Source organism: Tribolium madens, unplaced genomic scaffold, assembly GCF_015345945.1.
Source record: "Tribolium madens isolate multiple individuals breed KSU strain unplaced genomic scaffold, Tmad_KSU_1.1 Scaffold_7;HRSCAF=85;Tcas5.2_LG10, whole genome shotgun sequence".
Lineage (NCBI taxonomy): Eukaryota > Metazoa > Arthropoda > Insecta > Coleoptera > Tenebrionidae > Tribolium > Tribolium madens.
This window is the reverse complement of record NW_025401050.1, coordinates 509097-523110: the sequence shown is the minus strand read 5'-3', so window position 1 is coordinate 523110 and position 14014 is coordinate 509097. Positions and strand designations below refer to the sequence as shown.

General features: G+C 30.9%; 1 protein-coding gene across 1 annotated transcript; it reads left to right on the top strand.

The window, feature by feature from the left end:
• The first annotated feature begins 1459 nt into the window (after positions 1 to 1459).
• LOC123009851 (brachyurin-like) lies at positions 1460 to 2642 on the top strand. The gene is made up of 6 exons (XM_044406397.1): positions 1460 to 1582; positions 1630 to 1811; positions 1858 to 2024; positions 2069 to 2155; positions 2212 to 2351; positions 2402 to 2642. Exons 1-6 carry the CDS (start codon positions 1520 to 1522, stop codon positions 2558 to 2560), a joined length of 798 nt encoding a protein of 265 aa, XP_044262332.1. The 5' UTR covers positions 1460 to 1519; the 3' UTR covers positions 2561 to 2642.
• Positions 2643 to 14014: the final 11372 nt, after the last annotated feature.

The following is a 14014-nucleotide window of genomic DNA, read 5'->3' as shown; positions in this document are numbered from 1 at the left end:
TCCACATACCTTAACCAAACTCTGGGAAAATATTCGAGTTCATTTTCTAAATRCTTTTCAAAACGGCTCATGYAAAGGTCAGCTAAGAAAGGTGACAATGAATTACCCATTGCCGTACCTTCTTGCTGTTCGAAAAAATTCCCCGAAAATTGAAAWYTMTTMRMRRWRYRYKAAWMRTSTGAGTCGAATATATTCGTTGATAACTTGCTGATCCAAATTGTTTTGGAGCAACAAGTCTTTTAAGTAGCTTAAAGTTTGTGGAATCGGAACACTTGGAAAAAGAGAGCTAACATCAAACGAAACTAATAACTCATTTTCATGCAGTATAATATTTTTGACCTTATTTATAAATTCTAAAGAATTTTTAACTGAAAAACTAGGCTGCTGAAGTGGTAAGTTATTGAATTCGTTAGTTAACCATTTTGAAACCTTTGGAGTTGGAGCGTCAATTGCTGAAACAATTGGACGGACTGACTTTCCAGGTTTGTGAATTTTAGGAAGACAGTACAGTTTAGGAACAATTGGGTTAGAAACATGCAATTTTTTTTAAGCTTAGGAGTGATAAGGTTGTTGCAAGTTTTCAAAGTGTTGCTGACTTCTCTAATCATTTTCGGCAAAGGGTTTTTCGAAATCGTTTTGTAAGAACCATTGCTAATTAGGTGGTTAACCCGCTGATAATAAAAAAAAATTAGTATATAAGGCATTACCATTGTTAAATTAGTTAGTTTTATTCTCACCTGAGGATGACCACTTTGTGGTTGAAACGCGTTGTGTTTTTAAATAAAAGTTTGGTGTGATAGGGTAATCGTGTTTTTGTTCATCGTTTCCATGCCAAGAAGATCCAAGAAGAAGAAGAAGGATTTTTAATCGTATTTAATAGCTCTGAGGTTGTAGCTCTTGAGACCAACGAGTGGCTTCATGTTGTAAACGCTCTAGCCACTTAGCAATTGTTTGTCTTTCGTTTCAGGTTTTTTCACCCGGTGCTTCGTTGTTATGCGCTATTTGGTAGAAAAACCTACCCAAGATCATTCAAGCTAAACTAATTCAACAAATCATGTAAATAAGATTGAGAATAAATGTTTTTAATGCATTTTGACCTTTATTGAGTAGTGGTTAGATGATTTATAAACAGTTAATTAAAAACAGGATATGAGCCAAATCAATCAATCATTCATTTAAAAATACATTTTTAAAGTGTTCACTTAATCACACTTATTTATATCTTTTATCAAATCGGAAATTAAAAAAAAGTTTTAATTACATTTTTTAAAAATGAATTTTTTTAGAAGCTCAAGTACGTGTGTTTCAGTCAAAATAAACATTTTAGTGCAAATCTATTAACTCTCTAATGATTTAAATAAAAATAAACTGAATCTAAAAATATTATTGTTGTGACAAACAACCACTTAAAGAATTAGGACATCAGATAAAGCCACTCAATAATTTTTTCACGTATTTTAGAGATTGGAGATAATTTTAAACCTATATAAAGGAAAACAACAATCATGAATTTGTCAAAATGAAGTTGTTCATCTTTTGTTTGTGTGTGGCCACAATTTGGGCTGTGCCCCTCGTTTCAGAGGTAAAAATTTTTGAAATTTGGAATCACAACTTTAGAAAAAATTTCAGAGAAAAGCAATTCCAATTAAAAAACACTTCGGTGGTCGCATAATTGGTGGTGATGTTGCCCAAGATGGGCAATTTCCATGGCAAGTAGCTGTGTATTTTGACACCAGTAACGGCTCATTTTTCTGTGGGGGGGCTTTAATTGATACCAAATGGGTCCTAACGGCCGGACATTGCGTCTATCAGTAAGACTTTTTCCAAAAATTAAAAAATACTAATGTGAAATTTCAGCGCAACAGCATTCACACTTCATCTGGGGTCAAACACCTTGGTTGATGCTGACCCAAATAGAGTGACTTTAGGGGCGAGTCATTCGGTAGCTCACCCAGATTATAAACCTTCAGATTTGGAGAACGACATTGGACTTATCAGAATTGACACAGCATACGAAACCAATGGTAAAAAATAGCAAATTTTTGAACATTCTGATTCTTGTTTTTAGATCATATTCAAGTCATTCCTCTTGCTACAAGTGACATAGGGGGCGCTGAACCGGTTACAGTGAGTGGATGGGGGGCTTCTGGTGACTGTAAGTTTTGAACGTTGGTGACGCCAGAAAGACTAACTTATTGTTTTTATTAAAAGGGGATGGTGTTGTCAACGAACTCAATTTTGTCGGTTTGAAAACCATCACCAACGACGAATGTAAGGCCATTTACGGCGAGCAAACCATCACTGATGGTATGGTTTGTACAGTTGGTGAGACGAATGAAGGGACTTGTAACGTGAGTTGTCACTTTTGCATTATTTTGAAATTATTATTTTTTCTTCGTAGGGAGACAGTGGAGGTCCTTTGGTGACCGGAAGTGGAGATAAAGCAGTTCATGTAGGTATTGTAAGTTGGGCAAGTGCAAGTGGGTGTGAAACAAACCATCCTTCGGGTTATACGAGGACTGCTAAGTACTATGATTGGATTAAAAGTGTGGTGGCCTAATCAAACTAGCACAGTTTGAGAAATTCGAGTTAGATTTATAATTTGGTTGTATTAAAATAAAAATAAACGTAACAAATATGTGCTTTTTTATTATATGTATTTTGAAAAATTTGAAGTCAAAAAAAATTCGAATAGTCATTTACGAACCAAGTGCGAAAAGACACTTTTCGCGCATTAGGTTAGTAATAATTATTAATTATTATTATTAACAAAATTGACTGTTACCAATAGTAAATAATACGGAGCGAACTCAAAACGCCTTCCTCGCGAAGCAATTTAAGTTTGAGAAACGTAAAATCTCACATAAGGCCATGATAGCTGAATACGGTGCGTGATTGATGACATTTTTTTAATTTGCACTGTCATGGTGCAAAATGCCAGAGTTGTCTTTCCACAAATCTGGTCTTTTCCAGAGAATATTTTTTACACACATTTCACAACGGCTGAATTATATTACTCTTAAAACTAAATGATGATTTACAGTCATCATTTCTTTGATTTTCTTTACATTTTCTTCTGTTTTTGTTGTTGACGATCGTTCAGAACGAGGAATGTCGGTGACTTCTTTTTAGTCCAATTGAAAATTGAAATGTTTTGTACCACTCATATGCTTGTGTTTTTGACATACATGAGTCCTCAAAGGTTTTTTGCAGAATTTTCAAAGAGTCACTACACGAATTTTTCGTTGGCAACACAAAATTACAAAATATTTTGAAAAATTCAAAGCCAAAAAAACTCGAATAGTAATTTACGAACCAAGTGCGAGAAACAACTTTTCGCGCATGGCTTGGTCAGAGAGTATGGTTGTACCAATATACCAGACAAGAATTATTAATATATCTTCTACATAAACTTTTTAAATCGAAAATTCCCGATACTTTTTTTACAGAGTAGTAAGTACAACCCCAGGATGAATCAATTAAAAATAAAAAACTTGACTGATTAGATAAATTGAATAACTGAAGCACCTTGATTAAAAAGATAGTACCTAACAGTTTTACAAAAATATAAAATTAAAGTATAAAAGACAAGTGCCACTTGTTGTTTCGTAATTAGCTGTTTACTTTGAAGTAAACGTGAAATCATGGGATAATAATTATTAATAACGTTTCAAAAAAATACACGAGGGAATCATTTGATGCCATTTGTTATTTATAGTGAACAAAATGCAAAAACTTGATGTCAAACTTTGGTTTAAGACAGATAGTTGATTTACATACTAGACTAAACAACGACATAGACAACGTTTTTACCAACATAAATGAGAACTTACTAGAAGTAACGCCAGTAAAATTACCAGGTGAATAAAAAGTATGGAACCAAGCGTTTTTTTCGTAAACTAAGCACTTTACAAAAAAAAATAATTAGTGTAGCGTAAAGTACAATTAAAATGTGACCATTTACCAAGAATAACATTTTTCGAAATTTCTTTTAATTTTCGAGTTCTAGAAATTTTTATTTTTTTTTAAATGGCAACCCACCATGATAATTTTTTTAATTAAAGATTATGATCTAAAAATGACCTCTAATTAAAGAAAATTGTTTTTTAGTCAGTACTTTTTTTTTAAATAAATTGTTAAAGTTGCGTTCCGAGCCCATCACGAAGATTTTCCGAACTTGAACGAGAGGGTCGTTTCATGACTTTGGTCGTTGGAAAGCCCTGTTTTTTGTGCAGGTGCTTTGGGGTGGTTCCGGATGGATCAAAAAATCTAATAACAAATCATTTTCTTCTATTTTTAGTCCATTCGAAACCACCCCAAAGCACCTGCATCGAAATCAGCGGCTCTCCTATGATGAAATGCATGAAACAACCACTTCGGTTAAGTTCGGAAAATCTTCGTGAGCTCGGAACGTATCTTTAACAATTAATTTAAAAAAAAGTACTGGCTAAAAAACAATTTTATTTAATTATTAGAGGTCATTTTTAATTCATAATCTTTAATTACAAAAATTGTATGTATATCTAAATCTAACCATGTAGCTATAAATGTGAAGTTTAAAGTTGAGCTAGACAAGAATCAACGTAGCTTCCTGCTTGTTTACCGTGTGACCTACAACTACAGTAGGAAAAGCACGTCCATTTGATAGTCCAAAAAATGTTGATTAGTCTTTTTAAGATTCTGAAAATGATATGAATGCCAAATTCAATCAAATTATCGACTATACCTACTAAGTTTATTTCAAGTTTCTCTGAAAGGACAGCAACAGAAAACAGTACAAACAATACAAAATGTTACACCGATGAAATGGTTTAATAACCATCTAATAAACAATAATTTGTAATTTTTAAATGACTTTTATACATGGTGTTTTTGAAATAGATGGAATAAAAAAATATGAAACATTCAGTCAATCATAATGACAATGACAATAAAGCGTGGCTTACATTGACATTTTTTAAACTGACATAAATTTGATGTCCAAAATTCCGTGTCCGCCACTGTAGTAGTGGTATTATGACTTAATAATAGACTGGTTGTGGAAAAAGTTACTATTATTAAAAATCCACTAATGTTATTTACTTAAATATGCAAGTAGTGATTTTTCGAGTATATTACTATATCTACAAAGTGCAGTATGATTTTTGACTTATAAGTTGTTTAGATTTTGTCCTGTTAGTGTATATTGTAGAGAAATAAAGCATAAGATAAACTTGTTCTTATTATCTAAAAAATAATAAATGACAGCACTCACAAATTAATTATTTGCAAACTTACTGTTAGACCAAACTTATAATCCAGAGTAATCCCTGCGAAACTGACTGTTACTGGTTCCAATGTATTCGTCATAAAAGTTAACAAAACTCCTCTGTTACTTTTATTGTATAAATACCAAGGAGAAGCAGCTAATGTCTCAAACATTTGACTGGTCTAAAAATTTAATTTAATTATTATAAGTATGCGTATAAAATGGTTATTCACTTGATTGCTCAGTCCTTGTGATGCTTCTAGAAACGTGTAAACAGCAAGAACATTACAAATAAAGACCACAGTTAGACGAATCTTGAGAGTGTTGCTTGTGTTTGCAAAGCTCTGCAAAAGCACATTAAAGTACAAAGACCGTGTATTTCATATGAGTACAAAATATACCAGGTGAATAAAAAGAATGGAACCAAACGTTTTTTGCTTAAACTATTTATTTTTTGGAAAAACTAATTGATGAATGACAAAGTACTATAAAAATGTGATGTTTTATCAAGAATAAAATTTTTCTAGAGTTCTACAAAAAAAAAACTATTTCTTTAAATGACAACCCACTATATAACCAATTTTGTCATGAAGGTTATGATCTAAGGATTGCAACTATCTACTTTATATTTTTTTTTATTTTTACATAAATTGCAATTTGACAAAAAAATATCATAACTCAAAAACAAAACAAAATTTTGTTCTCACAATGCAAAAATCAAATTTTTTATATTACTTTAGTTTATATTAATTATTATTTTCTAAAGGCAAATGATTTAAAAAACCGTTTAGTTCCATACTTTATATTCACCTTATATATATCACTTACATAGAAAACGAAAAAGGAAACAAAAATAGTACACAGTACTCCTATGAACACGAATACTGGCATTGCCTGTAATACTATCTGAAGATATGATTTGGTCCACCTGTTTTAATAAAAATTTAAAATAAATAATTTACGATAAATAAGTATATTTATTTATGTTTAAGAGCATAATTAAAAGAGATTATGAAGCGAGGAAACGTTTAAAACCCGACCAAATGGTGAGCTGTTGTTTTTCTTATGGTCATATTCGGCAATTTTTATGGTATGTAAGAACAAAATTTTATGAAATTTCTTATTTCTGTATATCTTTTAAGTGGCAACCAATAGCTATTATAGACAGTTGAGGTCGTAGTTTAAATTCGAAGAACCGGAGGGAGCGAGAATTTAATATGGGTTGAAATTTTTAAACTATAAAACTATTGTTGTCTTCAAGATTTTTTGCAACACCAAAATTCAGAAAATATTATAAAGAAGTATGTCAAAATGTTAATTTAGACAAAAAATAGGCATCAGCGTATTTTATAGACTCATAAAACACGTTGTTATTGACGACGTACTTTATAGTAGATGAAGCACTACAGAAACAATATAAGATATTAGTGTTGCAAAATAATATTTTTTTTTTCGACAAAAATTAGATTTGTCTTAAATCACAGTTTGTCTTTGTACAAGTTAGTGATTGTTGTTTTTTAGAAATTATATTCACCTTTTTACCTTTACATCATGAGAAATGCACAAACGCATCCTTTGAAAAACAGTCTTTTGATAAGATAAATTGTCAGCAGCCGTTACAGAATCCAATTCTTTATGTCCACTGGGAATTTCAAATATTTTTTGATTGAGTAAAAGTATTTGTAGATTTACTAGTAAGCTAAAATACAGCATTATAAACGGCAGACGAATGGACGTAAAGGCTGCCAGCGGTAGACTGTAATAAAACATATTGTACGGAATGTACCACCAAGAACCAAAATATTCTTTATAAGTCCAAACATTTAAAAACCATTCGCTTTGATCTCCCCAAACAGGGAAGAAGATAACTCCCACTATACAAAAGCAGAAGATGGTGAAGTAATTAAGAACATCTGCTTGAAATATAAATTTCTGCATAGTTTTTTGTAATTTGGAGCTACAAATTTCGGGAGACCAAAATATGGGTTCGGCTTCAGATATTACATTGGTAAAGTATTTTTCAAAAATATAGCCAAAATACATTGTGACAATTATCTACAAAAAATTCATTACTTACTTACTAAATACTGATTTTTTTAAATGTATACATAACTGCAAATCATTATCATGCATCCATATCTCACCACCGATTCTATGCTAAAATGGTGAAACAGATAATAAATATCGAGTAAGAAACTGCCAGAAAATAAAATGAAGTACACAAGGAAAAACATTTTCGTAATTCTGTGGTAGCCGAAATTTAAGAAAAGTCTTTTTATGTAATAGAAAGGAAAATTTCGAAGCGCTGCTTGATCCATTTTTATGTCTTCAATGTAATGGAAATGTTTTAGTGGTCAGATCACTTTCCGTTTTCTAACCAATTAGAGTAAGCGATTAATTTATTTATGCTTTATTGATGTATTCCTTTGCTATAATGTAAATATATACACTCCTTGGCAAAAAAGCAGAACACAATAAAAATCAATAAGGTAAATTATGATTGATCTAACCAGACAGCATCATTTTAAATTGTAATTAAATGATATGGAGTGACAACTAACAATTCGCGTCAACTAAAACCATATCTGGTTCCAGTATTGATCACTGTGAGCAGCAAAACCAGATTTTATTATTATAAAATATAATTTTTAGCTCAAAAAGAGCCATGATTTCGATAGTAGATGGCAGTAAAACGGCACGTAGAAATTAGACAAATATTTAATATGTAAAGTTTTTTTTTTTAAATGAATTACAATTTAGGATACAGCTTCTTTGTTTTTTCTTCTAATAGCCTGTAGCAAAAAAACTTGGAAAATTATTTTTCCAACAGAAATAAATAGTCATAGTGCAAAATTTAAACTCTCATAACTTCGGAATTTTTAGAGATACATTTTTTTACATTTTTCTTATTGTCTAGGACACCGCCCGATGACACAGTGTCACGGAAGTGCCCGATTTTTTGAACACCTGTATAAAGGCAAAGAAATGCACGGTATTCCTGCGGTGCCGTTTATAAACAAAAAGCCAAGAAATTGGCTTAATTCTTTAACAGAATTTAAAAATTAGGATAAACTTGGCATTCTTTGAAATTACACCATGGCAACAATAAAAATGTTTGTTAACGATTCAGTGAATGTGAATGACTTAGTAGAGGAGCAAATACAGGTCGTTAAAAAGTATGGATAAAGCTAAATATTTTCAAAACGGTTTAGCAGGGCACGTTGAAATTTGGGAAACAGTTTATTTATTTTTTGATCAAAGTCAAAGAGCTAACGATAGATAAAGACAATATTTCCAAGGCTAAAAAAATACATTTTTAAAAATTTTATTAGTTCGATAATTTTCGATTAAAATAAGGTATGCATGTGTTACATCACAAAACCCAGAAAAAAATGCTTTTCCTAAAATTATTAAATTATTAAATTAAAAATAAAATTAAAAAATTATTAAATTATTATTATTCTTGCCATTAAAAAAAAATCAAGTTAGCCTTGTATCCCCAGAACAAATGGAGATAGAAGTTTAAACATCTGAGGCAGGGAATTTAAATACTTTTAAGCATATGCCAAATTTCAATAAGTTTTGATGAATAGTTTTTATAATATTTAACTGTATCCATACTTTTTTTAGCGACCCTATACTTGTTATGCTAATTTGAAAGAAAACATTTTTGTAATCTTAACGTTGGCAAACCTGTATATTACCGCCCAAGGGATAAAATGATGTTACTGCTACAAGGGATTTAATGATGTGTTTCCTAATCTTTAAAAGATTAGTAATCGGCATATTACATTAGTGATTGTGAATAAAGTTGACTTCTACTCTCCGTCTTGCAAAAATACATATTCTTAATTATTTTGAGAAGTCAATCAATTATCTATCAGTTATACTTAATTTTGTTGCAAGATAAATTTAATGAAATTAAAAAATGTTAAAATGTTGCGTTTTATTGACAAAGAGCGTATAACATAAGACAAAAAATACGGCTGTGTAACCCTATTACGGGTTTACGGGCACAATGTTGAATATAATTAGGATAATAATGTACTTTTTTTATTATATATTAAATATTGTTCAATACTTATTAAATTAGTCCATTAATATAAATTTAATGTGGAACAATAACAGTAATAATACAGCATATTGATTTATCAGTTTATTATATTTTCCAATTACCAAATACATAAAATCCTCCATTTTTTTCGTAAAAATATTTTTTTATAAATATGATTGTCTCTTCAAGAAAATAGACTTTCATTCAATATTTTTAAATATGTAAACAGGATTTTAAAATGTTTTTTGAATAAAGGACATCTCATGCCAAAACGTATATTAATTAGCTTTTACACTTTGTTTTTGCATCTCCGATTTTTTGATTTTCTTTCATTTAGCTTCCATGATTTTTTTTCAATTTTTTTCAACTGTTTTTTCAATATGAATTTGTAAAAAAATACATTACGTTTTATTAAAATCCCATAACTTTGCAAAAAATAGGCCAAATTAGAGGTTTATTCACAATTTTTTTAATTAAAATTTTGACGAGACACTACTACGAGATTCTTAGAACCGAGGGAGAAACTTTTGAACCACCAGACGGCGCTACCGTTGACAAAGCCAAAAAATGTTTACCTAGATTACGTATACAAATCTTTTGTCACAACACAATTCTGCCCTTGAGATGTAACTCAAATGAAAGAAGAGACTTTTATATTTAATTGAGATCATAGCAGTACCTGAAAGTCCCCTGGTTTGCTTGACACAGCATAATTTCTGAGGTACTGCACTTTACACTGCTGGACACCGATGCCCTCATACTCGTTCTCAAATACAATTCGGAAAACACTGTTTCGATTGCGGTACATAACCATGAGATGCATTGCCTATTATTAAATATTAGTATAATTTTTTAATCATTTATGTCACAAGCATTCATGACAACTGAGAGCCATGGCCGATATAAGCATGTTATGGTTTCTTAGATTGGTGAATTCAGTCTACCTATTTAATTTAGCGTTCAAACTTCAGAGACACTCGCATCAAAATTTTAAGGGTACCGAATGAATTGTTCAGAAATGGTGTACTGAAAGTTGCATACTTTTTTTAGACCTGCATTCTGAGGTAGCTGTCAATCATCCGACCTTCTCTACGGGGTGCCTGGTTCCTTTAGTAATAAAATGGAAATAATGTAAGCAAACAGAAACATTTACACTCGTAGATAAAAAAATCGCTTTATCGTCTTGTATAATAAATAACTATAAACTAGGACTTTACACATAACGTATGTTGAATTATGAAATCTATCGCAAATTACAGCTCTAATTCGAGTGTTGTGCTTCTATTTAAACACTTAAAGCACCTATCTTAATTTAAACAAACCGTCACAAAACTCAAAGTTTCCAAATAATAAATTTTAATTAATTTTGACAACATTTAAGATGCCAAAATAATCTTTAGTATAATTTTCTTCCCCCAAGACTTCCAGGGGCCAATCCAAGAGATATAATTTAATATTTGGTAATACGAACCCCCAGATGTCAAATTTCTCCTACAGTCGAGGAAGACTTCTAGACCAAAGCTTCAATAAAGGTTCTCACAGACTCTTGTTCGTGGTTTAAATTTCCAAAAAATTTCTAAGTCCAGTTTATACCCAACCATCCAAAAAGTAAGAGACCAGAGACCAGAGTAAGAAAATCCAAATCCAAATGTAAACAAAGCCAATGAAGCACAAAGTCAATAAAGCTGAAAGTCAACGATTTTGTAAAGGAAAATAGAGAAATAATACTTGGTAAATAGTTCTTCAATAAAGTACCTGTTGATGGAGACCGGTTTCAAAGTGATGGCAGATTTTTACTCCGTCAAGACGCGTGATTTCCTCCCAGCACAGCACGAAATTGAAAATCTTCAAGATATCTGGCGATTGCCGATCAAATGTGGAAGTTCTGATAATATTTGTCTAAATTTGTATTGGAAGAGGATTAATTTAAATAGAAAGCTATATTTTTATTGCGTTTTTGGTTTTTCCGAGTTATTTTATGAGAGTTATCATCGATCTTCCCTAAACCAAAGTCTAGCCGTTTTTGATATTTTTAGACTTTTAGAAAATTTTTGAATTGAAACCTTTCTCTTCAAAAATCTATCTAACTCTGCAATTTGTAAGTATTAAGAAATCGCATTTTGGCATTTAAAAAAGAAATGATCGATTTTTCTTTTGATGGATTCATAATTAAAAAAATATTAACGAACACTTAAAATTTAACATTACGTTTGAGAAAAGTCAAATAGTCATAACTGATTTTTTTTAATGAAAGGTTCAAAATTTTTCTTCATTAAATGGAGAGCTTAAGCAGACATAACAATTTTTTAGTCATCAGAACATAATTTTAACATCTAATACAAAGAATTAATTTTGGTTTTTCTTAAATTTACTTCTTCTTGGATCCTCTTGGTATGGAAACGATAAACAAAAACACGATTAAGCCCGTGACACCAAACTTTTATTTCAATCACAACGCGTTTCAACCACAAAGTGGTCATCCTCAGCTGAGAATAAAACTAACTTATTTAAAAATAGTAACTCCTTAGGTATACAGGGTGCGCCAGAACTCGCGCCCCAGAGAAAAATGTCATACAAGGTAAGATACCAGGAACATGGAAAAAATGTTAAAAAAATTCTATCTATAAAAATTTTGGAGTTATGAGGGTTTAAATTTTGCACTTTTACTCTATTTATTTCTGTTGGAAAAATAATTTTTCAAATTTTTTGCTATAGGCTATTAAAAGAGGAAACAAGGAAACTGTATTCTAAATTGTAACTCTGTTCAATGTTATATGTGGCTTTTATTGGCAAAATTTTTGTACCTTTACGAAATAATTGTAAAAAAACATATACAAGATCATCAGTATCATTAAATAGACATAAAAAAATGTCAAATGTCAAAAAATTAATGTCAAAATTTTTTGACAGATAGAATTTTTTAAACATTTTTTTCATGTTCCTGGTATCTTACCTTACATGAAATTTTTCTCTGGGGCGCGAGTTCTGGCGCACCTTGTATACTAATTTTTCCGACTTTCACTTTTCCTACCTCCAACTAACGAGTAGAGGGTAGAAAAGGGAATGGGGCCGTTGTCTGAATTCATAAGCTTATCTCTATTTTTAAATATTTCAAAACTCTCGAAAGCGTCAAGAAATTTGCAATTATTGACTACTCTAATAATTTTTACATTAGTTTCATTGCTTCTATGGTCTTTTTCAAAAATATGTTGGGCAACACTTGATTTTTCAAATATGTTATATCTTAAATGAGATATGTGTTCTTTAAACCTAGTGTTAACTGATCGGTGTGTTTGCCCAATATATTTTTGTTCACAATCTTTACAATTAATTTCATAAATCCCCGATTTTTCTAATGGTCTTACTTTATCTTTAGGATTACCTAGAAAATTTTTGAGACTTCTGCCAGAGTTGTAAACAACTTGGTAGTCAAGATTTTTGAAAATTTTACTCAAACCTCTTGTGATTGAGGGAGTATAAGGTAAAGTTATAAACTGTGTTTTCTTTGGTGTGTTTGTAAAAGTCGTGGAATTATTGACCATTTTTCTATACTTAACATTTTTTAACTATTTTGTTAATTATGTTAGTATTAAAACCATTACACTTCGTTGCATCTTCAATAATTTTGAGCTCTTTTTCAAAACTTGTATGAGTCAAGGGAAAATTAACAAGCCTGTGAATTAAAAAGTTAAAACTCGCCATTTTATGTTGAGGACAATGACGTGAGTCAGCGGTGATATAGCGAAGTGTACTAGTGTTTTTCCTATAAATATCAAATTCTAATTAGTTCTAATTAGTTCTAATTACTAAAGTATCTAAAAATGGTAACTTTCCTTCTACATTTTTTTCACAAATGAAATTAATAGTTTCAAAACGGTTGTTTAAAATTTCGAGAAAATGCTCAATGGTACATTTATTAAGATCAAAAATGCCAAACATCCACATACCTTAACCAAACTCTAAGAAAATATTCGAGCTCATTTTCTAAATCCTTTTCAAATCGGCTCATAAAAAGGTGAGCTAAGGAAAGATGACAATGAATTACCCATTGCCGGACCTTCTTGCTGTTCGAAAAAATTCCCCGAAAATTGAAAAATGTTTTCTTCTTGCAAAGTTGTTAAATTAGTTAGTTTTATTCTTACTTGAGGATGACCACTTTGTGGTTGAAACGCGTTGTGTTTTAAATAAAATTTTGGTGTGACGGGTTTAATCGTGTTTTTGTTCATCGTTTCCATACCAAGAGGATCCAAGAAGAAGCAGAAGTTAAATGTGTAATTTATAATTGGACAACGGAAACCCCTTTGAGGCTCGGGCCTTTGTTCCGTGAAACGCACGGAACCCTGCTCAGTTCGCCACTGATTGCAATCTATTTTTTTTTTAAAGATGTCTTCTATTATTATTACCTATGATGTACAAAGCTCTTGGTATTAATTTGGTATTAAATTTGTATTTTGAACAAAATTGCAAAAACTTGGGAGATATTTCACAAGGTTAAAGAATCAGTTTTGGCAGCGTAATGATAAGATGCAAACATCAACAATAGTTTTGCTGTTTCACCTATTTCTTAATAATCGGCATGATAACCAACCTACCAATTACTTAATTGATGCGGCCAAGGTAACTAGCGTGAGTATACTCTCCCTACCTGTATATAAACACCATACAACAACACCCAAAACATCAGTCTCATTCAGTTTTAATTTTTACTTGAG

Bases quoted from the DNA above. Each gene is read 5' to 3' on its own strand.
- LOC123009851 (XM_044406397.1), top strand. From the start codon at position 1,520: ATGAAGTTGTTCATCTTTTGTTTGTGTGTGGCCACAATTTGGGCTGTG. The intron at 1,583-1,629 runs GTAAAAATTTTT...AAAAAATTTCAG, and splicing joins CTGTGCCCCTCGTTTCAGAG to AGAAAAGCAATTCCAATTAA. The intron at 2,025-2,068 runs GTAAAAAATAGC...TCTTGTTTTTAG, and splicing joins CACAGCATACGAAACCAATG to ATCATATTCAAGTCATTCCT.